We start from the raw sequence: 23,612 nt of genomic DNA, 5'->3' as shown, positions 1-23,612 counted from the left end.
GCTGTTGCTCAGCCTCACCTAACGGACCAAAATCCCTGCAGGAGAAGATCCGAAGAGCAGGCAAACATCCCTCCGTGGATTCCAAAGCCAGCCCCAGCTAGTGCCTCAGTTTCCCCAAAGGTATGTAACACACTGTTTATGTAAAGCCACTGTTTACCCTCGTTGGCCAGGGTAAACAGTGGCTTGGGCAGCCTCCGTCTCTCCCTTGAGCAGAGAGAGACCTGTCTCCCTTTCAGGTACACAAAATTTGCTGTATTTAATGATGCTGATATATCCTGATAAGCAGGCTCAGGGACACTCCTTTGAAGCTAGGTCGTTATTTATCCGCACATACCAGGATTTCTTCTAGGGAGCCAAAGGATCTGCATAAACATTTCTCATTTCGTATGTGAAGTTCCTCCTGGCTGGGCTCCAGGGCCCCGCACCAAGGGTGTTCTTGTGTGCCCTGAGGACTTTGAGCTTGTCTTTCTCAAGCAGTCATCCGAGGGCACCTTTCACAAGGCTGGGGTGAGGACGTCCTGCCTCTCCAAGGGGCTGGGGAAGGTCCCCAGTCTGCCTGGCCAGGCCCTTGAGAGCGCTGAAAGTGACTGTTTGGACCTTGGGCAGTTGAAAACAAAGGCTGCTTCCGAGATAAAGGGCAGCCTTTGCCCTTTCTAGGGCTCTGGGTGCCACGAGCATGCCAATTCTTCCCTGTGTTCAGAGACGATGAGGGAGGATGGAGCAAATTGAGAGGGACCACCTCATATGGTCCCCCTCAGGTGGTCCTACCTGGGCAGGTAGTCCTGGTCTTCTCGACAGCCAGCCAGACACCCAAACATGCCGATGTTGGCTCCAGTGGGGCAAATAGGATGTCTGAGCTGCTCCGAGGATCCCTGAGTCATAATTGCTGCCTTTCCTCAATGATCAATGCCTTTAATGTATATCTCAGAAATGCCTTCCTGTTAGTCAGGCTCAGGAGTGGCAATGCATGCTTTGAAACCAAAGCCCTGAGTATTCCAGGGGCCCTGCAAACCCCTTCAGAAGAAGATTCCCTTTTCCACGTTCTCCTCAAAGCAGTGCAGCCTGTGTAGGGTATATGCCTTGGGGAGGGGGACAAAGTGTTACCCTACTTGCAGGGTGCCTTCATTCCCACTGCTTTTGTTGGGAGACAAGGGGTCCTGGTAGGCTTAGCCTCCTGGGAAGGTCTCTCGCCCTGCACTGGGGTCCCACAGAAAGAAAGAGTGCTGCATCTGAGAGCAGAGATGATGGTTAGTGCCCTGCAGGCATCTGAAACCCACAGAGTCAAGGCCTGCACTTGTGCCCACAGGTCAGGTGGGGTGCTCCGTCCCTTCCGAGGGCTTCTGTCCTCTGAAGAAGAAGAAGAGGAAGAGTTTGGATTTGATATCCCGCTTTATCACTACCCGAAGGAGTCTCAAAGCGGCTAACATTCTCCTTTCCCTTCCTCCTCCCACAACAAACACTCTGTGAGGTGAGTGGGGCTGAGAGACTTCAGAGAAGTGTGACTAGCCAAAGGTCACTCAGCAGCTGCATGTGGAGGAACGGAGACACAAACCCGGTTCACCAGATTACAAGTCTACCGCTCTTAACCACTACACCACACTGGTTCTCTGACAGCCTCTTCCCTGGGAAGCCAGTGAAACGGCAGGAAACGGTTTAAATCTTCCCCCTTTTCCTTGTCTGCTGTGCATGCGACAGGTTTGGAGAGTGCTGGTTAAGCCAGGATTAGCTGCTGTGATCACGGGCTCTGATCCCAAGCTGAGTCACTGGATCATGCAAATCACCATATCAGACCAAGAAGCATTTGTTCCCTAAGACAGACAGAAAAAGAGCACTCGGAATCGAAACCCACCTGTGGCTATTCCTGATTCTCGGATGCTTGCGAGCCGCATCAGATGATGTGATTTCACCTCAACTGTTTGCAGGAAGGGAGTTGCCCCTCTGACAAACACACAGAGGCTGCCCAACCAGTGTGGAGCCAGACTGGGGCCCCAATTCTTGCATTCCTCTCCGTGTAAGGGGAGCAAGCTTTTTGCAAGGCCTGCCTTGGGGTAGTCGCCAGCCAAGAGCCTCCCTTGGCATGGGTGGGTCAAGCCCTGCCCGGAACAAGCCTTGGATTGCCACTGCCGCTGCTGCCACTGGACTCAGATGGCCTGGCCAGCGTCGGGAGGAAGCTCCAGAAGAGGTGTGCTGCCATGATGAACAAGGCCCCGTTTGCAATCCTCTGGAGCCCCAGGCATATTGCACGCCAAAGGTGGGACCCCTGCAGCCCCTTTGCAATCCTCTGGAGCCCCAGGCATATTGCACGCCAAAGGTGGGACCCCTGCAGCCCTCCAGGAATAACTGGACTACAGCTCCCATCTTTCCTGACCATTGGCCGTCCTGGCTGGGGCTGATGGGAGCTGGAGTCCAACAGCATATTGGCAAAGGGGCAAAGAAGCTTGAAGCTTCATTCACAGGCAGGCACGGTTCCCGATGCAACCTCTGGCTGTGGCATCCCATTAGAAAGGGGAATTGCACAGCATAGCTAAGACCCATAGCTGCCAAGTTATCCCCTTTTTTAAGGGAAATTCCCTTATGCTGAATAGGCTTCCTCGTGAGAAAAGGGAAAACTTGGCAGCTATGCTAAGACCTAACCCTTTGCAAGCCCCGACAGAACAAGCCCAGGCTGCACAAGAGTAAGAGACATCTGCTCAGTCCCACTGGAGATCTGGACCAGTGTTAGGCAGACAGAATAGGGCCTAAGCTGGGCAGGCAGGTGCTGGCTTAGAGTCGGGTGCGTCTCGGGCACAGGCCAATCTCGCCCCAGCAATGGCATAATGGAACTCCAGCCTGAGAGTCTGGGCACCTCTCCCACCAGAGCAGTCAAGGGAGAACACAGTATAGCACCCCCCCCCAGGCAAGAATGAGAGCCAGCCGTTTCTCACTACCAGCAGCCTGGAAGCTTCAGGCAAGGGACCCCACATCCCAGAGAACAATGAGTCCATCTTGGAACATGCAAAGTGCTAGAATTAAGTCCATAAAATGCTCACCACCACCACCACAATCTAGATGCACCACCAAGCTGAGAGGTGCATTTTAGCCCCGGTCGCCCCCAGCACCATGGACTCTGTTTTACTTACAGGTAGGTAGCCGTGTTGGTCTGACGTAGTCAAAACAAAAAGTAAAAAAATTCCTTCCAGTAGCACCTTAGAGACCAACTAAGTTTGTCATAGGTATGAGCTTTCGTGTGCATGCACACTTCTTCAGATACCTGTTTTATTTACTATTACTTTGTTTATTGCATTTATCTCCCACCTTTCCCTCCAATACATGCTTCTACTCCCACCCTCCACCCTGCATCTTATTTAAGCCCCACAACAACCCTGTAAGGTAGGTTTGGCTGAGAGGCAGTGACTGGCCCAAGGTCACCCAGTGAGCTTCTTCATGGCCGAGTGGGGATTTGAAGCCTGGTCTCCCAGGTCCTAGTCCAGCACTCTAACCACCACACCACACTGGCTCTGTCTTTTGTGTGTGCTATGTTTTTGTCCGATCCACTTGTCTGCCAGAGCAAGCCTAATTAAAAACCTCATATGTGATATATTTACACTCACCAATAAGTAACAGATTTTCTTTGTTACTGTTTGGGGGGGGGGGGGAGAGAGCTGCGTGAAGAAGCTCTTTTCAAAGCCTGCTGATGGGGTTATTAAGGAGTAAGATCGCCTGCCATCACTCCTTGGCCACAAATGCATATAAGCAACCCTTTCCAGGTATCCCACCTCCCCTCTAAAGATGCCCTTTGCACATGGACAAATGGGAAAGAGCCTCTTTGCCCGCCCCCTCCCTGCATGGTTTTCTGTTTCTCTCCCCACAGTTGCTGCTCCATGGCCAAGGGAAAATTATTTATATTATTTAAGAGATTTCTGACCCTAACCTGTCGCCACAAGGTCCTGGGGTGTGTGGGGTGGAGAGTTACAACCATATGATTGTACAACATAAAAAAATCTAATAGAACAATTTAAAACAGACCAAAGAACACAAGCAAACAAATGTGGATTGTCTGCTTGACAAGGCTCTTTGTTCCGGGATGACTGGGTTAATTGCCAACAGATCAAGCGCAGAGACGGGCAGGAAACCGCAGTCAAGGAAGACAGGTTTAATTCCTGGTGTGTGCCAAAAGTTAGCTTTGTCTGCTTTCAAGGGTTCTTGCGCTCTGCCCAGTTGCCCAAGAGCAGAAGAACTTTACTAGCCAGAGAGTGAAAGGATCTGCTCAGGTTACCAGCAAGACTCTCTGCTCCTTCGGACTGCGTGAATATTTCAAAAATAATTCTGGAAATACCAGTTCCGGGGGTGGGGTGGGGTGGGGAGGAAGCTGCCTTATCCCAAGTCAGACCATTGGTCCATTGTTTACACTGACTGGCGATGACTTTCCAGGGTTTCAGACAGGTGTTTCTCCCAGCTCTACCTAGAGATGCCACTGGGAACTGAACTTGAGGCCTTCTGATGTAGAACTATGCCACTTCCCCCAATTAATGCAATTAATTGGCTCCATTCCACAGTCTGGAAGAGGCCACGGCTGGCAAAGAGTGGCTTGTGGTATCCGGCATCCTTAAGATAATCCCTGAATCCTGCAGGACAGATTCCAACTGGTTTGCAGCAACCCTGCAGTGTTGTCCAGAGTTGTCAGGCACCTAATGCAAGTTGGGAGTTGGGCTGAAGCAGAGAAAGAGAGAGAGAACAGCTTACAACAGCCCTGCAATGTAGTCCGCTGTTAATATTGCAGGCGAGAGGGAGGCTGATGATGGTTTGGACTCCCTGTTGGAAAATAAGTTCTAGTCTGATGAGAGGAGGAGGGAAAAAAATTCTTTGGCCACTTTCTCCATGCTGCACATAACTTGATGAACTTCCACCATGTTGCCTCCTACTCGCCTATTCTCTAATCTAGGTAAAGGTAAAGGGACAACTGACCATTAGGTCCAGTCGTGACCGACTCTGGGGTTGCGCGCTCATCTCGCATTATTGGCTGAAGCAGCTGGCGTATAGCTTCCAGGTCATGTGGCCAGCATGACAAAGCCACTTCTGGCGAACCAGAGCAGCACACGGAAACGCCGTTTACCTTCCCGTTGTAGCGGTTCCTATTTATCTACTCGCATTTTGACGTGCTTTCGAACTGCTAGGTTGGCAGGAGCTGGGACCAAGCAACGGGAGCTCACCCCGTCACAGGGATTCGAACCGCCGACCTTCTGATCAGCAAGCCCTAGGCTCAGTGGTTTAACCCACAGCGCCACCTGGGTCCCTATTCTCTAATCTAAAAAGCCCCAAATGGTGCTACTTTTTCCTTATACGGCTCAGGACCACAATACCTAAAGGACTGTCTCTCTCAATATAAACCAACCTGGACTCTGTGTTCATCTTCTGAAACCCTTCTTCACGTGCATCCTCCATGAGAGCCTGGAGGGTGGCAACATGAGTACGGGCCTTTTCTGCAGTGGCTCCCCGTTTGTGAAATGCTCTCCCCAGCGAGACTTGCCTGGCACCTTCATTATACACCTTTAGGTGCCAGGTGGAAACTTTCCTCTTCAACCAGTCCTTGGACTGATTGGCACCCAATGCCGTTTGTGGAAGGGAAGATTATTGGTTTCTTTCTACTGTTATGAAAAAATGTCACTACCGTCTTATGTATTTTGTGTTTTTATATTGTAATTTTATGTTGTGAACTGCCCCGAGATCTACAGGTATAGGGGCAGTATACAAACCTAATAGTTAATAAGGTAATTCTGCTTGCCCTATTCTGAGCTCCCCTTGTTTTTTTCTTCAGAAACGGCCAAAATGAAGATGCTGATACTGAACTCGAAACACCTGCAGATCGGGGCCCTGACTGGGCTGCTCCTCCTCCTCGCGGCTCTCGTTGGCCTTTTCTTTGGGCTCCGCTCTAAGCCATCCTTTGCTCCCCAAGAAGATGGCTACATCTACAAGAGTGCTGCCGTGGCTGCAGACGCAGGGCCCTGCTCTGTCGTGGGCAGGTAGGCAGGTCCCTCCCCTCCCCCCGCCGCCCCAGGTGGCAGGAAGCTTGGTGAGGAGGGACGCCGCCCCTGTCTGCTGGGCTGTGACAAGGCTTTGTCTTCTGCAGCGATATCCTTCAAAAGGGCGGCTCAGCTGTGGACTCTGCCATTGCAGCTCTCCTCTGCGCGGGCCTGATGAACCCCCACAGCACGGGCATCGGAGGGGGGCTCGTCTTCCTCATTCGTACAGCGGACGGTAAGGATGGGCAGAGGGAGCTCTTTCTGCCGCAAGGGGGTGGCAAGACATGCCTGCCTGCCTGGGGCAGCTGCTAAGGCTGCCTTTCCCAACTGGGTGCCCCCAGATGTTTTGGACTACAACTCACATCAGCCCCAGGCAGCTGGTTGGGGTTGATGGGGATTGTAGTCTTGAACCTGGAGGGGCACCAGCTCTGCGGGAAGCCACCAGAGACCCCCCCCCGGCTTCGGTATGTTTTTCTTGAAAACAGTGTTGCACGCCACCCAAATCTCTGAGGTTCCAGGGGTTCTAGGTGTGCTCACCTAAGGTCTGAGTTTCCTTTTGGGAATGAGGCACAGGGGAGACTGTGGTGTCTTTATGATATATGGTATATTTACATATCTATACAACCTGAGCTTATGATGGAGGGATTCAAAGCATCCACACCCCAAGAGGTTCTGGCTTCTCCTATATTTAACCACAGCAGCCTTGGACTTAAGTAGACCCCAACCATTGCTCTCAAATGCTGTCACTCCAGCCTGCTGCTTATTATGTCCGTTTCATATCTCCTAACTGCAATCGTAGAACACTTTAAAGCTAACTCTCATTTGAGGAAAGGGGGGAGGGAACCCACCCATTTGCAAATTAAATTTCCCCTTGATATTTTGTTGTCCTAATCGCTCCTTATCCCCAGGCTATTGCCTCCTGCAGAAGGTTAAAGGTAAAGGTACCCCTGACCGTTAGGTCCAGTTGCAGACGGCTCTGGGGTTGCGTGCTCATCTTGCTCTATAGGCTGAGGAAGCCGGTGTTTGTCCACAGACAGCTTCTGGGTCATGTAGCCAGCATGATTAAGCCGCTTCTGGCGAACCAGAGCAGTGCCCGGAAACACTGTTTATCTTCCCGCCGGAGCAGTACCTATTCACCTACTTGCACTTTGATGTGCTTTCGAACTGCTAGGTGGGTAGGAGCTGGGACTGAACAACAGGAGCTCACCCCATTGTGGGGATTCAAACCGCCGACCTTCCGATCAGCAAGCCCTAGGCTCAGTGGTTTAGACACAGCACCATCCTCATCCCGCCACCCGCAGAAGGCTAGTCCTGGCTTAATTCGCTTTTGACACATCACAGGAAGCACCGGCTTGGCTTAATTAACTTTTGACCCATGTTGATTCCATAGGGTCAGAAGCCCTTAGAACAAATACTCAAATACACACACGGGTCTAGCAGCCAGTTTTAACACGCAGACCTTAATTAAATTCTAACACTAGCTTGACTCGGAATTTAGGGTGTCTTGCACCCACCCTGATTACTAAGTCAATATAGCTGTACCAAGCAGTCCTTATAATGAGGAATGGGATAACAAAGCTTGCTCAGTGTGGGCTACTCTAGATATAAGGTAACATTACCAAAGTATAATACCAGTGTTAGGCAGCTTTCAACACAAAGAGCTGAGTTGTCCACTGCTGCTGTTGAGTTGTTCACCTGTAAAGTTCAACAAGCGTATCGTCAGTGCGTACGCAATGATTGAGCTATACCAATCAGCAACTGGGCACTTCCACACCGACACTTGTACATGCATGGAGAAACAGCTTGCCCCTCCCTTTGGTCAACGTAATGTGCGAACCAGCCAGCAGCACTGCAGCGATGTGGTCCTAGAGTGTGCCAATTTCCGACTTGGCCAGATCCATCACTGTGTTGACTCCCCCTGACAATCTGTGGACAAGATGCTGAGACGGATTTTTTGCCTCTTGAAAGGGAAAGTGGAAGTCATCAATGCCAGGGAGACGGCGCCAAGAAATGCGTTCCGGGATATGTTTGGCAATGACACACAGCTGTCCAAGAAAGGTAAAGGAGTGGGAAATTCTTCATTGGTGATATTGGCAGGCTGGGATCCAGGTAGGGTGGCACCTCTAGAGTATTGTGGTGTAGGTAAAGGTGTTCCTGAAGTTGTCCTAAACACTCCTCATCTACCTCCATTCCTGAGTCTGAAAAAATATCCTTAAGATATCAGTGACTTCTTCTCTTACCATGGTTCATTTTGCATATCTTAAATCACTGCATATTTTACAAAAACTATACTCATCTGTTTTCCACTATTGCATCCATCCAAACTTATTTAAACTGTTGGAATTATCTTAAGGCTGCCAGCGTTTTCAGCTGTATCCAATCATTTTCCAGATATTCAGTAACCGATTTCCAGTCCTCTTTAAACGTATGTTCTTCTTGTTCTCTTACTCCACATGTTAAGTCTGCAAGTTGGGCATATTCTGTCAACTTAAGTTGCCATCCTTCTTTAGTTGGGACCTCGGTCGTTTTCCATTTTGGGGCTAACAAAACACAGGCTGCAGTTGTTGCATACATAAATAACTTCTTCTGACACCTGGGAATTTCAGTCTGAATTATCTGGGCTGTGCCATGTTTTCTTCTCCAAGGAAGAGTATGAGTAAGAAGCTCCATCTTACAGTTATTTTAAAAAGTATCCCACTAGTCTATTGAATCATAGAATCATAAAATTTGTGGAGTTGGAAGGTACCCCGTGGGGTCATCTAGTCCAACCCCCTGCAGTGCAGCAATCTCTACTAAAGCACCCATGACAGATGGCCATCCAATCTCTGCTTTAAGACCTCCAATGAAACAGAGTCCACAACCTCCTAAAATAACTACCTTGCCCGGGAAACTTGTGCGAAGCACCAAGGGCAAGAAATCTGTCTGTCTGTCTGTCTGTCTGTCTGTCTGTCTGTTTGTTTGTTTAGAGTATTTGTGCCCCACGGTGTATTGATCTGCTTGCTCTCTGCCCGTTCCAGGAGGGTTGTCCATTGCAATTCCGGGAGAGATCCGTGGCTACGAAATGGCTCACAAACGGCACGGCAAGCTGGCGTGGAAGGAGCTGTTTCTGCCCAGCATCGAACTGGCACGGAAGGGTTTCCCGGTTGGGAAAGGCCTGGCAGGAGCCCTGGCGTTTAGAAAGGAAGCGATTGAGAGCAACCCGTCCATGTGGTAGGTTTTGGGGGTAAGGCACTCTGTGGCACGGGGAAGTCAAAAGCATGGGGGGGGGGAGCTCAACTGAGGGAGCGGTGATGGGGTTGGCTCCCTCACAGGGAGATCAGAGCCAAAGGAGGCCGCCAAACTGTCAGCAAACCTTGGCTGGGATTTGGAACGGCTGCCAAGGGCCTGATGAAATGGCTTCAGGGGCCAAATCTGCTCCACAGGCTGCCAGCTCGCTCTGTCTGTCTCATTTAGGTCGTCACAGTTGTTCATTCCAGTTTAATAAACCCCACAGCAAACAACCCTTGAAGACATGTAGCCTCTCGACAAAGCACGTCTCATGTTTTAGGCTCAGAGGCCTTTCTATGGAAGTCTGACTGACCAGACATTTTGCTGCCTCAGGCAGATTAGCAAGTGGTGGCATCGCTTGCTCTCCCCCCCCCCAGTCAACATGCAGAGTTCACCTGAACATGTGCAGAGTTGGGCCCTCTTCAGGTGTTCAGTATCCGCATTGAGGAAAGGGAGAAGGTACACCAGCCTTCCCCAGTCTGATGCACTCCAAATATTTTGGACTACAACTCCCATAAGTCCTAGCATCATATGGCTGCACTGGTTGGGGTGGATGGAAGTTTTAGTTCAAAACATCTGAAGGCTGCCAGGCTGGGGGAGGATGTCCTGCAAACCTCCCCATCCACTGTAGACCCTGGAAGGTGACCCACGGTGCTGCCTTCTGCCTCAACATGCTTCCATTGAGGACAGGGTTCCCCAAATTTGAGGCTCTAGCTGGTTTTGGACTACAATTCCCATCATCCCTGGCCATGGTCCTGCTAGCCAGGGGTGATGGGAATTGTAGTCCAAAGGCATCTGGAGACCGAAGTTTGGGAACCCTGATCTAGGAGGTTACAGTACTGCCATGTGATCTAGCTGGGAGTGCCCAGGGTTGGGGTGCCCTGAGAGGTACCTTCAGATCCAGCACCCAAGCACCCATGTGGCCAGCTCTCCTTTTAAAAAAAAGTTTTTTATTTATACTTATCAAATTTATACATTTCATTCATTTTACAATCCATTTAACGTTTCAAAATTTGTCTTCCTTCCCCCTCTTTCTGCAGTTCCTCACATTTATTTTGTAATATCTTCTCCATATCCAAGTTCATTTAACTTGCTCATTTATTCATCTACTGTAAATATATACTCTTATAAAACTGGCTATTACAATAATCCTGCTAATGTTTTCATCTGTTTACAATTTATGTTTAAATACTCAGTAAACCATTTCCATTCTTTTATTAAAAAGTTTGTTACCAGTATCTTGATTTCTTATTCTTCCGGTAAAGTTTTGCCATTTTTGCATATTCCGTTAAGTTTTTGTATCCATTCTTCCTTTACTGGGACTTCTGCTTCTTTCCAGTTTTGGGCAAGTAACATTCTTGCAGCTGTAGTAGCATACATGAATAAATTTCTATACAATTTAGGTGGTTCTGTCCCTATAATTCCCAAAAGAAAAGCTTTTGGGTTTTTTTGTTTTTTAAAAAAACAAAAGTTATTTTGAACATCCTTTTCAATTCATTATATATCATTTCCCAGTAAGCTTTAACCTTATTGCAAGACCACCATGTGGCCAACTCTCCTAGTCTTTCCTCTCCCTCTCCCCCACCAGTGCGGTCTTCTGCAGAGAAGGGAAAGTCCTCCAGGAGAATGAGATTCTCACCCTCCCCAAACTGGCCCGCACCTACGAGATCTTAGCCGAGGAGGGTCCGGATGCATTTTATACCGGGAGCTTAGCTCAGCAAATTATAGCCGACATCACAGCAGCAGGTGAGAAATCTGGATGTGGCAGAGGGCTTATATGGGGAAGGTCCACTGCCATTTCCAAACTCCATGAAAAGCCCACTGGCAGCTTGGAAGTCCTATGGACTAGCCACCTCTCCTTTATACACACTGATTGTTTTTGCCACCCATGGCAGGGGTGTAGCCTTCAAAATCCTTGCCAAGGCATCCTGGGAGCTCCGGTTCAGTCCGGATCACGGGAGCCAACTCCTAGGGTCTGAGATTCCTTTGCCCCACCCAAAAGTTGATGGGCATTGCCTTTCAAATAGCATGCGTGCCCCAGGTCTAGTGGTCAATTATGTGGGGCGGGGCTTACCTGGCTGGGCCCCCCAAATATTTTATTCAATTGGGACTCCTGGTTCAGATGTCGACCCAATCCCCACGTTCTCTTCCAGGAGGGAACATCACCCTGGACGACTTGAGAGACTACACGCCGATTCTAGATGAAAATCCTTTAAAGGTCCACATAGGGGAGCTCACCATGTTTGCACCCAATGCGCCCTTTAGTGGTGCTGTGCTGGCCCTGGCGCTTAACATCTTGAAAGGTAAGTTTTCTCCTTCTCTTTAGGCATGAGAGGCTTAAAAATGCCTACTTGTTTGTCATATTTTAAATCAGAACCAGTGAAGGCAGTGAATGTCCTGGAGGCGGTTGGAGGATGGATGGTGGCTAACAGATTGAGGTTGAATCCTGACAAGACAGAAGTAATGTTTTTGGGGGGACAGGGGGTGGGCGGGGGTGGGAGACTCCCTGGTCCTGAATGGGATAACTGTGCCCTTGAAGGACCAGGTGCGCAGCCTGGGAGTCATTTTGGACTCACAGCTGTCCATGGAGGCACAGGTTAATTCTGTGTCCGGGGCGGCTGTTTATCAGCTCCACCTGGTACACAGGCTGAGACCCTACCTGCCTGCAGACTGTCTCACCAGAGTGGTGCATGCTCTAGTTATCTCCCGCTTGGACTACTGCAATGTGCTCTACGTGGGGCTACCTTTGAAGGTGACCCGGAAACTGCAATTAATCCAGAATGCGGCAGCTAGACTGGTGACTGGGAGCGGCCGCCGAGACCACATAACACCGGTCCTAAGAGACCTACATTGGCTCCCAGTACATTTCTGAGCCTAGACAGCATCTTAAAAAGCAGAGACATCACCTTGCCTACAAAGGTCAGTATAGTTAAAGCTATGGTTTTCCCAGTAGTGATGTATGAAAGTGAGAGCTGGACCATAAAGAAGGCTGATCGCCGAAGAATTGATGCTTTTGAATTATGGTGCTGGAGGAGACTCTTGAGAGTCCCATGGACTGCAAGAAGATCAAACCTATCCATTCTGAAGGAAATCAGCCCTGAGTGCTCACTGGAAGGACAGATCGTGAAGCTGAGGCTCCAATACTTTGGCCACCTCATGAGAAGAGAAGACTCCCTGGAAAAGACCCTGATGTTGGGAAAGATTGAGGGCACAAGGAGAAGGGGACGGCAGAGGACGAGATGGCTGGACAGTGTTCTCGAAGCTACGAACATGAGTTTGACCAAACTGCGGGAGGCAGTGCAAGACAGGAGTGCCTGGCGTGCTATGGTCCATGGGGTCACAAAGAGTCGGACACGACTAAATGACTAAACAACAACAACAACAACAACAACAACAACAACAACAACAACAACATTTCCGAGCACAATTCAAAGTGTTGGTGCTGACCTTTAAAGCCCTAAACGGCCTCAGTCCTATATACATGAAGGAGCATCTCCACCCCCATTGTTCAGCACGGGCACTGAGATCCAGCGCCGAGGGCCTTCTGGCAGTTCCCTCACTGCGAGAAGCAAAGCTACAGGGAACCAGGCAGAGGGCCTTCTCGGTAGTGGCGCCTGCCCTGTGGAACGCCCTTCCATCAGAGGTCAAGGAGATAAACAACTACCTGACATTTCGAAAACACCTAAAGGCAGCCCTGTTTAGGGAAGTTTTTAATCTGTGATATTTTAATGTACTTTGGTATTTGTTGGAAGCCGCCCAGATTGGTGGGGGAAACCCAGCCAGATGGGCGGGGTGTAAATAAACAACAACAACAACAATATTTATATCCCACCTTTCCTGCCCATAAAGCTCAAGGTGGCCTACACAGTTCTGCCACCCACCCCTCCTCAATTAATCCCCTCAACAACCCTGCAAAGTAGGCTAGGCTGGTCCAAGGTCACCCAGCGACCTGCATGTGGCCAAGCAAGGATATGCGCCCATTACGCTGACTGGCTGCCATGCCCCCTCCCACAAGGACTCTCTCCCCAACGCCCCAACGCTCCTGGTTTGGCTCAAATTGCACCCTTGCCAGCTTCAGCTGTAGCAGGTGTTCTGCTCACCTGTCTGATACCCAACCTTTGCTTCTCTCTGGCAGAATTTAATTTCTCCAGGAGCAACGTGGAAACTCTGGAGAAAAAGGTCTTGACATACCACCGCATTGTTGAGGCCTTCCGCTTTGCTTATGCCAAGAGGACATTACTGGGGGACCCTGCGTTTGTCAACATTGCCGGGGTAAGTCCATCGCTCTTCTGTAATATCCGAGTAATAAAAGGGCTTATTTAGCTCAGTGGCAGAGGGCCAGCTTTCAATCGTTTTGCCTGTTGGGGTGTGAATCGAAGCTAGGAGAGGCTATATTTATGAGCTGTTATCCTTCCTTCCTTCCTCATGTTTGTGAGTTCAGCAGCATCCCATCCCTTTACAGCTTAATACGGAAAGCCCTCACTGTTTAGGGAAGCTTTTAATCTTTAAGAAATTAGTGTATTTTAATATTTCTGTTGGAAGCCGCCCAGAGTGGGCGGGGTATGAATATTATTATTATTATTATTATTATTATTATTATTAGGCTAGTTTCAGCCAATCCAGGTTGCTTTGAAGGCAGACTGGATTCTCCTGTTATTTCCCTCTTTTCTCCCCCTTAAAACAATAGCCACACACAAACCAGTCTTGTAAAAACAAAACAAAACATTTACTCACTCAGAATACTTGCTGAAAAGTAACTGGCTTTGTTCAGGCAGGCTTAAAGCGGCCATTTGATTACAAAGATGTACTTAAGTCTAGCTCATAGGTAGGCAAACTAAGGCCCCGAGGCTGAATCCGGCCCAATCGCCTTCTAAATCCAGCCCGCGGACGGTCCGGGAATCAGCGTGTTTTTGCATGAGTAGAATGTGTCCTTTTATTTAAAATGCATCTCTGGGTTATTTGTGGGGCATAGGAATGTGTTCATTTCCCCTACCCCACCAAAATATCGTCTGGACCCCCCCCACAAGGTCTGAGGGACAGTGGACCGGCCCCCTGCTGAAAAAGTTTGCTGACCCCTGGGTCTAGCTTAAAATGTGGTCTTGAGTTTGGAACACTGATTGAGGGGGCGTTCTCACATTGCTGGCATGGTGGGAAAAGATGGAACGAGATGGAAAGAGAGGTTGTGCCCAGGCAGGTAGGAGAAAATAAAGATATGCCCTCCCCGTGTCAGGGGGCACAGTGGGAGTGTCTCTCACAGAGTTCTCTCCAGCTAACTTACAGGAAAACTCTGCGAGCTTCAGCTCCTATCATGTGCCCATCTAGCAAAACATGAATGGCTGGTTTGGCTGCATTTTAAATACCCCACACTGCCAAGTCAGGTGCCGATTCGGTGATAACCGCCACTGCCGTTGCTTTCTCTCCTTCCATCCAGGTCATCGAAAACATAACCTCGGAGCACTATTCGGAGAAGCTGTGGGCCAAAATCACCAATGAGACCCATGAAGTCAGCTACTACGAGCCAGAATATTACTCTCCAGATGACTCTGGGACATCCCACCTTTCTGTGGTGTCTCCAGACGGGACCGCTGTGGCTGCCACCGGCACCATCAACCAATAGTAGGAGACCTGAGCATTGCTTCCTGTGTAGGGGGCTGCTGCCAACAGTGGCTGGGATGGGAACTTGCAGTGGAGAATTGGCTTCTGCTGAAACGGGCTGTGGGGGAAGAATTAATTCAGAGGAGCCTGGATAGCTCAGCTGGGTAGAGCACGGTGCTGATAATGCCAAGGTTGCAGGTTCGATCCCCGTATGGGACAGCTGCATATTCCTGCATTGCAAGGGGGTCGGACTAGATGATTCTCAAGGTCCCTTCCAACTCTACAATTCTGTGATTCTATGACAGTCTTTCCCCACCCATTGATGGATTACACTGCTTTCCCTGGGTACGCACAGACCCTCACCACTGGCTCCAAGGGGAACAAAGCTGTTTATGTCTGGATATGTACTGAACTAGATCTAAATCAGTGGTTCCCAAATTCCCCCCAAACCACTTAGCATTGCTGAGGGCCACATAATGATTTTTTCTGCCTGCTATTATAATAATAGAATCATAGAATTGTAGAGTTGGTAGGGACCCCAAGGCAGCGGCGTAGGAAGCCGCTGCGTCACCCGGAGTGACAAATTGCCGTGCACCCGGGGCGGGGCGTCGCTCATGGTGCGCATGAGCAGCACCGCTACGTATGACGCATGCTTCGCTACGTAGCGACGCTGCGCATGCGCGCTACGTAGAGGGGTAGTGCGTGACTCCCAAGACAAGCCTCAAGAAAGCCTTGTTCGGTGCGGCGGGCGAGGCTTTATACCAGGCAGCGGGGCTCGGCTTGGGAGTTGTGGGGGGTGGGGTGCCGAGCGTCACCCCCTCCAGGGTGGCACCTGGGGCAACCTGCCCCCATCGCCGCCCTTGCTACGCCCCTGCCCCAAGGGTCACCCAGGAATGACAGGAATGACAGCTAAAGATTCCCTAGCAGATGGGCCATCCTATCTCTCTTTCAATCTCTGTTTAAAAACAATGTGCTGCACAATTTTAAATCGCACCTAAATTGCTTCCTTTATTTCTTGTACAGTGTATTTTGTTGTATTCCGCGTAATACGGTAAGAGAAGCAACTAAAACACTGTTAAAAATCAATATAAATATTTAGTCCAATGGATTTAGGGCCAAAGAGAGCGCCTGGGATCAAATATTCCTGCACTGCAGGGGGTTGGACCAGAAAACCCTTTGGCAGGCATCCCCAAACTTGGGCCCTCCAGATGTTTTGGACTACAATTCCCATCTTCCCCGACCACTGGTCCTGTTAGCTAGGGGTCATGGGAGTTGTAGGCCAAAACATCTGGAGGGCCGCAGTTTGGGGATGCCTGCCCTTTGGGTTCCACCCTTTCCAACTGTTACAATTCTACGATTCCATGGTTTTGGAGGAAAATCTTGCCCGTTACATCTTTCACCAACAGCAGTTGCAGAAGGGACATTTTCCACATGGTGTCAGCACTGGGTTATATTGGTGGTGGAGCAAACCAAACATAATCTAACCCAGCCAAACGAACACAAACCATTTGTACTTTCCTGAAGAATCAGACCCCCCAGGTACTCGGCTCAAAGCCAGGTTCCTCTCCCCTCTCTTGAGTGTTTGCACATAGGAGCCTCTTTTTCTAAGCATCCAATCCTTTTCCATGCAGGAGAAATGTTTGTAACACACAAAAAAACAGGAAGCACCCAATAATGTAAAAAAGAAGGAATAGTTTATCTTAGAGATGCTGGAAAGGATGAATGTTTACAGACCCTCAAAGTGTCCCTATTTTCCAGGGACAGTCCCAGATTTACAGAAGCTGTTCCGGTTTCTGATTTAATCCCAGAATGTCCTGCTTTCCCTTATAGGCCATCCCTATTTAAATCAGAGAAATGCTGGAGGGTATGGTAGGCCGTCCCTATTTGCATTGGTCATGGAGTTATGTGACCCCCCAAGCCAAGGAGCTAAGTAACTATACAACCTTTAGGAGACCTCTGAAGGCAGCCCTGTACAGTGGTACCTTGGTTTACGAACTTAATCCGTTCCAGAAGTACATTTTTAAACCAAAGCGTTCTTAAACCAAGGCGTGCTTTCCCATAGCAGCGGGGGACTCCATTTACAAATGGAACACACTCAACAGGAAGCGAAACATGTTCTTATTCCAAGGCAAAGTTCACAAACCAAAACACCTACTTCCAGGTTTGCAGCGTTCTAAATCCAAGTTGTTCATAAACTAAGCGGTTCTTAAACCAAGGTGCCACTGTATAGTGAAGTTTTTTAAAAAAATATTTTATGTTTTATGTTTTGGAAGCTGCCCAGTGTGGCTGGGGGAACCCACTCATATGAGCAGGGTATAAATAATAAATTCTTATTATGGAAGAGGACGTCCCTATTTTCATTGGAGAAATGTGTTTATGTCAGCTCAGCATAACCTGATAATGAACGTTAAACTTTTCCAGCATTTCTGAGATACTAATCTCTTCCTTTTAAAAAAAGAAAAACATTTAAAAGAGACTTAGCACTGGACTTACATTCGTAACTACAAAAGGATGGGAGCAAGAGCTATTTTTAAGACCCAGGCATGAATGGTAGCTAAGGAGTCCTTGCCATGGGCTATTTGTCTTCTAGAGTAGTGGTTCCCAAATTGTGTAAAGCTGTTCCCTGGGTTGGGGGTGGGGGTGAAGACCTGGGGAGAGGGGCTAAGAGGCAAGAGGGCAGCAGGGGAGTGTCAGAGGGTAGGGGGCACTGGGGATGAGTTTATGGAACCGAAGGGGCAGTGGCCTGAAAAACTTTGGGAAGCACCGTCCTACAGGTTTGGTGACTGCCAAAGAGCCTAGAGGAGAGACCAGACACAGGCCCAGTTACCTGGCACACGGGCTGCTCAGAAGCACACGTTTTGTGCACAGGTGTCCCAAACTGGTGTGTGTGAGGTGGTGATGCTGGTAAGGTAAAAAGGACCCTTGGACAGTTAAGTCCAGTCACAGGCGACTATGGGGTTGCGGCACTCATCTCGCTTTTAGGCCAAGGGAGCTGGAGTTTGTCCACAGACAGCTTTCAGGGTCATGTGGCCATCATGACTAAACTGCTTCTGGCGCAACAGAACACAGTGCCGGAAACCAGAGCGCACAGAAACACTGTTTACCTTCCCACCGCAGCGGTACCTATTTAACTACCTACACTGGCATGCTTTCGAACTGCTAGGTTGGCAAAAGCTGGGGCAGAGCAACGGGAGCTCACCCCGTTGCGCAGATTCGAACCACCGAACTTCTGACCGGCAAGCCCAAGAGGCTCAGTGGTTTACACCACATGTGTCTCTTTAGACTATCCTTGGCCACAAACATCTGTCTGAGGCAGCTCTCTTTCTGGAGCCCACGTTTCCTGCTTCCACCACCAGTGGACTTGACATTGTCTTTTTGTCCTGCTCAGCTTTGGCTCAGAAGTCCTTTCTCCGGTGAGTGGCATCCTATTCAATGACGAGATGGATGACTTCAGCTCCCCGCACATCGTCAACGGCTTTGGGGTCCGCCCGTCTGTGGCAAACTTCATCGCCCCAGGTAACACGCCTCTGGAGTGTTTCTCTTGGGGGCTTTGCATTCTGGCCAACTCTCCAGGCAAGAGCTTGGCTGGTGGTCCTGCCCAAGGGGCAGGTCGCTTCTTCTCTGCCTCCCCTCTTTCTTGGCCAAAGGACACTGCAAGACCCCTCTGGTCCACACCAGCCTCGAGTCTCCTCCACCTCTGGATTTCCTGCTAAGGTCTGGTGGGTAAGCGGGCTTTTTAGCAAGGCCGAGGCCTTGGAATGCCCATCTAACTGCCCATCTCCTTGACAGGGAAGCGTCCTTTGTCTTCCATGTGTCCGTCTATCCTAGTGGATAAGGAGAACAAGGTCCGGATGATGGTTGGTGCTTCTGGAGGAACAAAGATCACCACAGCAATAGCTATGGTAGGTTGTTGGTGGGCTGAGGAGAAGCCAAACAGGTTTAGGAGCAAGGGGAGGACCCTGGGTGGTCCATCGCAGCCACAAGGCCTGCAGCAGAGGAGACCCTGCTGCCCCAGAACTATGGGTGAGAGGAAGAAGAGGCCTAGTCTGGAAGCCAAGGGCATTGAGACATGGGGTGGTGGGGGGTGGGGGGTCATGTCTTTCATGATGGTGCAAGGCATTAGCGATTAAAATCACCTCTTCTTCTAGCTCTTTGGGAGGGCTCTGGGAAGGCTCACTCGCCTTAGGGAACTGTTTAGGGAAGCTTTTAATGTTTAATAAATTACAGTGGTACCTTGGTTTATGAACACAATTGGTTCCGGAAGTCTGTTCATAAACTGAAGCGTTCATAAACTGAAGCGAACTTTCCCATTGAAAGTAATGGAAAGTGGATTAATCCGTTCCAGACGGGTCCGCGGAGTACTCAACCTGAAGCGTACTTAACCCGAAGCATGGGTGTAATTGGTTCCGGAAGTCTGTTCCTAAACTGAAGCGTTCATAAACTGAAGCGAACTTTCCCATAGAAAGTAATTGAAAGTGAATTAATCCGTTCCAGATGGGTCCGCGGCATTCGTAAACTGAAAATTCATAAACCGAGGTGTTCATAAACCGAGGTTCCACTGTGTTGTATTTTAATATTTCTGTTGGAAGCCGCCCAGAGTGGCTGGGGAAACCCAGCCAGATGGGTGGGGTATAAATATATTATTATTATTATTATTATTATTATTATTATTATTATTATTATTAGGGTAGAGCCAGCATGATTAGGATGTCAGGCTAGGACAGGCATCCCCAAACTGCGACCCTCCAGATGTTTTGGCCTACAACTCCCACCATCCCTATCTAACAGGACCAGTGGTTGGGGAAGATGGGAATTGTAGTCCAAAACATCTGGAGGGCCGAAGTTTGGGGGTGCCTGGGCTAGGAGTTGGGGAGGTTCCGGTTCCAGCCCCCAGCTGGCCATGAAGTTCTCTGAGTGGCTTGGGGGCCAGTCCCTCTCAAGGGAGAAGGTGGTGCGCCATTTTGAGCTCTTTGGAGTAAAAGAAAATGGAGAGTGGGAAAGTGGGGAGCCTGGTTGGGGCCATCTTTAAGTGCCTTTGCTGGGCGTGTTGTGGAGGTGGATGAGGGGAGTGTCTCCCACACTTGGAGGGGCCTCACACGGGGCAGAGAGCTGCTTTGAGTCCACATTCTAAGGAACGGTTGTGCGTTTGTGTGTCTTTGTGCTCTACATGGGGTGCCTTGTTTTTCTCCTCATCCAGACCATTCTCCGCTCCCTCTGGTTTGGCTACAACATTAAGGAGGCGGTGGAGGAGCCTCGCATCCATAACCAGCTCTTCCCTCCCATCACCGTCCTGGAGGATGAGGTGGAGCAGGTCAGTCTGCTTCGAAGAGGGCAAGGGTGGTTGGTTGGGAATGAAGAACTGAGAACATCAGGGCCTTGGGCCATTGAGTCCAGCCATTGGGGTACATCCAGCTCAGCACTGTCCACACTGATAAGGCAGCACCGGTTTCAGTCAGGAGATAGTCTCAGCCCTTACCTGGAGATGCTGCGAATGCAGATTGAAATTGGGACCTTCTGCATTCAAAGCAGCTGCTCCACGATGCCTGCTTCTGCTTTTCAGGGCTGACCAAATATTGCTCACTTTAAGAAAATTCACAGGCTATAGCAGTGTAGTTGCAGGTTTAAGGTAGGAGGTAAAGGTTGCCATTCGACGCCCCAATTCTGGCCTGCCCATTTGCTGGCGTGCATTTGCTCACACCATGCACAGTGGATGAACAGTATAGATCCAAAGGTGGCTACCATCTTAGATGATTTTAGGCCTTTTTGAGCAGCCATGGAACCTCCATAGGCCAAGGCAATCTACCTTTATCAGATGCCTGGGAAGATGGGTGCAGGGGAGGTGGCTATTTCACATGCACAAATATACAATTTTACCATGCATCTATATCTATATTGCTGGTTTTATTTTCATACCTGTTCTGTCAATATGTTTTGACACAAAATGTATCAAAATAAAATCGGTGATATATATATAGTCTGGTTTTATTGATATTTTAATTAATATTGTATTGTGTGCGTATTATTATTATTATTTATTTATTACCCCGTTCTTCATTATAAGGTCCTAAAGCAGACAACAGTATTAAAAACGATTTAAAACAACTTGCAACCATAAAAACAAGGAAGGGCCTCAAGTGTCAAGAGCTTTATATGTGAACCACTTAAAGGTTTTTGTTGATTAAATATATAAATTATTACCGTTATTATTATAGAAAATATATTGAATTGCATTATAGCTTGTTGAATGAATGAATAAATGACGTACGGAGCCGCGTTGCACAGAAGTAAAAAAGTACCAGCCCAGCACTGCCTGGCTGACGCTCTCCAAGGTCCTAAGCAGACCATCCCTCGCCCCTGCCCCCCCCCCACGCTTGAGCCCCACTTTATTGGAGCCGAGGGAGATCCTCCTGCACACCTAGGGCTCTCTGACCACAGAGGCAGCCGCTAGCCTTGCATTCCGCAACCTGGTGCCCTTCAGGTGTTCCTGACTACAACTCCCATCATCTCCTGCTAGCCAGCATGGCCTTGTGATTCTGAGTTGTAGTCCAGGACATCTGGAGGTTGCCGTCTTGAGGAAGGCAAGGCTCAGCCACTGCCGGCAACAGAGAGGGTCGCTGGACTGGGAAGGGAGAGTGGTGTCAAATCAGATTCTTGGTGAGTGCATTTATCTGCTTTCTGTGTCCAGGAAATAGAAGATGGATTGAAGAAGAGAGGACACGAGATTCAGAGGACTAGCAGGGGAGCTGTGGTCCAGGCCATCCTGCGGACAGAAGAAGGCTGGTCGGCTGCCTCAGACCCTCGGAAGGGGGGAGTCCCTGCAGGATACTAAACTGGCTCCAAGCTTGGACGGATCACAGACATAATTGCAGATTGATCAGTTTCTTCTGGTGACCCACTGAAACAAGTCCACCTGCACTGGGCTTTGGTGGATCACACATCAGGAGAAAATCCCATGCCTCTGAGATCTTTCAGAACCAGGAAGTAACCTCCAACCATTGATCCATACTGCCCCAGTCACCATGGTATTAGAGGAAATTCATATATTGGTTATGACAAATGGAGAAAGCCGCCACGAAAGGGCCTGCTTGCATGAGGATGTTTTGAGAATTGCCCTGGTCTGAAATGGTTCACTTGAGGAAAGATCTATGAGAGGCAGCGAGGGATATCTCCTTCCTCATTCTCACCTCCACGATGAAACTCTTTCCTGGCCTGTCAGATATCGTCACCACATAAATAGGATGGATTTGAGGGCCTTCACGATTAACTTAGGAGCAAAAGGGGGAGGGAGAATTGTGATGAGAACAGTCACCTCAGCTGCAACATCTCACATCTTACAAGAAACAGCATTGAAACTGGTCTGCCCGAGTTGACTGAACGGTCGTTGGACTGTGGTGGATTTTGATGCGTTCAGAAACTGAAAGGCATTAACAGAAGTGGAGAGAATCTTCAGCTGCTGGTCCAGGAAGTAAGCACTCTGCCAAACAGTAGGTTTTTTAAAAAATAAATAAATGAATTAGGGTAATTAAAGCATTTATAACTGCTTCTCAGGTATTAAAATAATCTTAGTCGACTTCATTTAGTAAAATGTTGTTCTGTTCTTAGTGTTGGACGGTTACAGCTTTCGGACCAAAATGCCTTTATATGTGGATTTCCCCCCAGTGGGAATATCTGGGGATGTTGACAATGCCAAAGGGTCAGATCCTGCCCCCTTGCAAAGTCATCTGGAGGAGGATGACAAGCTGTCTTTGGCCAAACTTCTAACAATAAAAATGAATATTTTACTTGGAATTTTCTTTTCTTTTTTTAGTCCCAAGCGTCTGCGCTCCTTCTACTGTTCTATAAAAAAATAAGACTGCAGAAACAGCAGCAACTGTTTCATTTGGGAAAACTTAAAGAGGCCCATCAAAGCAAGAGCATTGTGAAGAAGGTTTTTGTTTTTAGTGGGACTGGGGCTGTCAACTAGAGAGCTGGAACACTGTGGGCAACTCAGCTGAAAACCATTTTTTTTACTTTAATAATGAAGAAGGTTTGTGTAAATGTGGCAAAAGCTTTTAAGGTTTAACACCTGAAGAAAGAATGGCCTCACTACACCTGGGGTGGCTCACAGTTAATGGTGGCCTCCCCCCAAAAAATGTTTTTGTACATATTTTGCTGCATCGGAAGGTGTATGCATCAAAGACAGAAGAAATGGCCTGTGATGCCCCCCAAAAAGTTTGAGAAACACCCCTCTCTCCATCCTTGTCAGGGACCATGCAGCCCTGAGGAGGAATGGTGGGAGCCTCCCCCTCCCCCTGCTCCTAATCAGGATCTTGAATCTTCCCAGGAGCAGTGGGACAGTATAGATTTGGAGCAGTGGTTTGCCGAGGGACATAGTTCAGAAGGCAGAAGTTGGGAAGAACTGGGGGGTGAACAGTTAGGAGAGGAAACACTGGGAGAGAGAGAGTTAGCAGACTCAATGTTGCTGGAAAGTGTCCATCCGATCAGCCCAAGGTCAAGGAGGGTAGATAAGGTGGCCGCACATAAGGCACAGTGGTTGCGAGATCAAGTTGCAGGGCGTAGAAGTGATGTGGATGACCGGGAGTGGGTGGAAACCTTAATTGGGAGCACCTTCATTCCATTGTACTCTCGCTGTGTTCATTAAAATCTCTAACTGGTAAGAGACTTTCTCATTGTTCTGCTTATCTACTGCCAAAGCTGGGGGGGGGGGAGGGAGGAGCCATGTCCCTGAAGCCTGACACCTTATCAGCAGCA

At 49.0% G+C, this 23,612-nt stretch overlaps 1 protein-coding gene across 1 annotated transcript; it reads left to right on the top strand.

Annotated features, from left to right (window-relative positions):
• Nucleotides 1-6: 6 nt before the first annotated feature.
• On the top strand, nucleotides 7-22,649 carry GGT1 (gamma-glutamyltransferase 1). Its single transcript, XM_035099183.3, has 13 exons — nucleotides 7-120; nucleotides 5,795-5,999; nucleotides 6,107-6,234; nucleotides 7,968-8,057; nucleotides 9,017-9,209; nucleotides 10,855-11,012; nucleotides 11,420-11,569; nucleotides 13,402-13,538; nucleotides 14,698-14,882; nucleotides 18,250-18,377; nucleotides 18,651-18,763; nucleotides 20,059-20,172; nucleotides 21,547-22,649. The coding sequence occupies exons 2-13, from the start codon at nucleotides 5,806-5,808 to the stop codon at nucleotides 21,688-21,690; spliced, it is 1,734 nt and encodes a 577-aa protein (XP_034955074.3). The 5' UTR covers nucleotides 7-120; nucleotides 5,795-5,805; the 3' UTR covers nucleotides 21,691-22,649.
• The last annotated feature ends 963 nt before the right edge of the window (nucleotides 22,650-23,612 follow it).

This window comes from Zootoca vivipara, chromosome 16, assembly GCF_965207765.1.
Source record: "Zootoca vivipara chromosome 16, rZooViv2.hap1.1, whole genome shotgun sequence".
Lineage (NCBI taxonomy): Eukaryota > Metazoa > Chordata > Lepidosauria > Squamata > Lacertidae > Zootoca > Zootoca vivipara.
The sequence above is the reverse complement of the archived record's forward strand: the minus strand, read 5'-3'. Positions and strand labels throughout refer to the sequence as shown.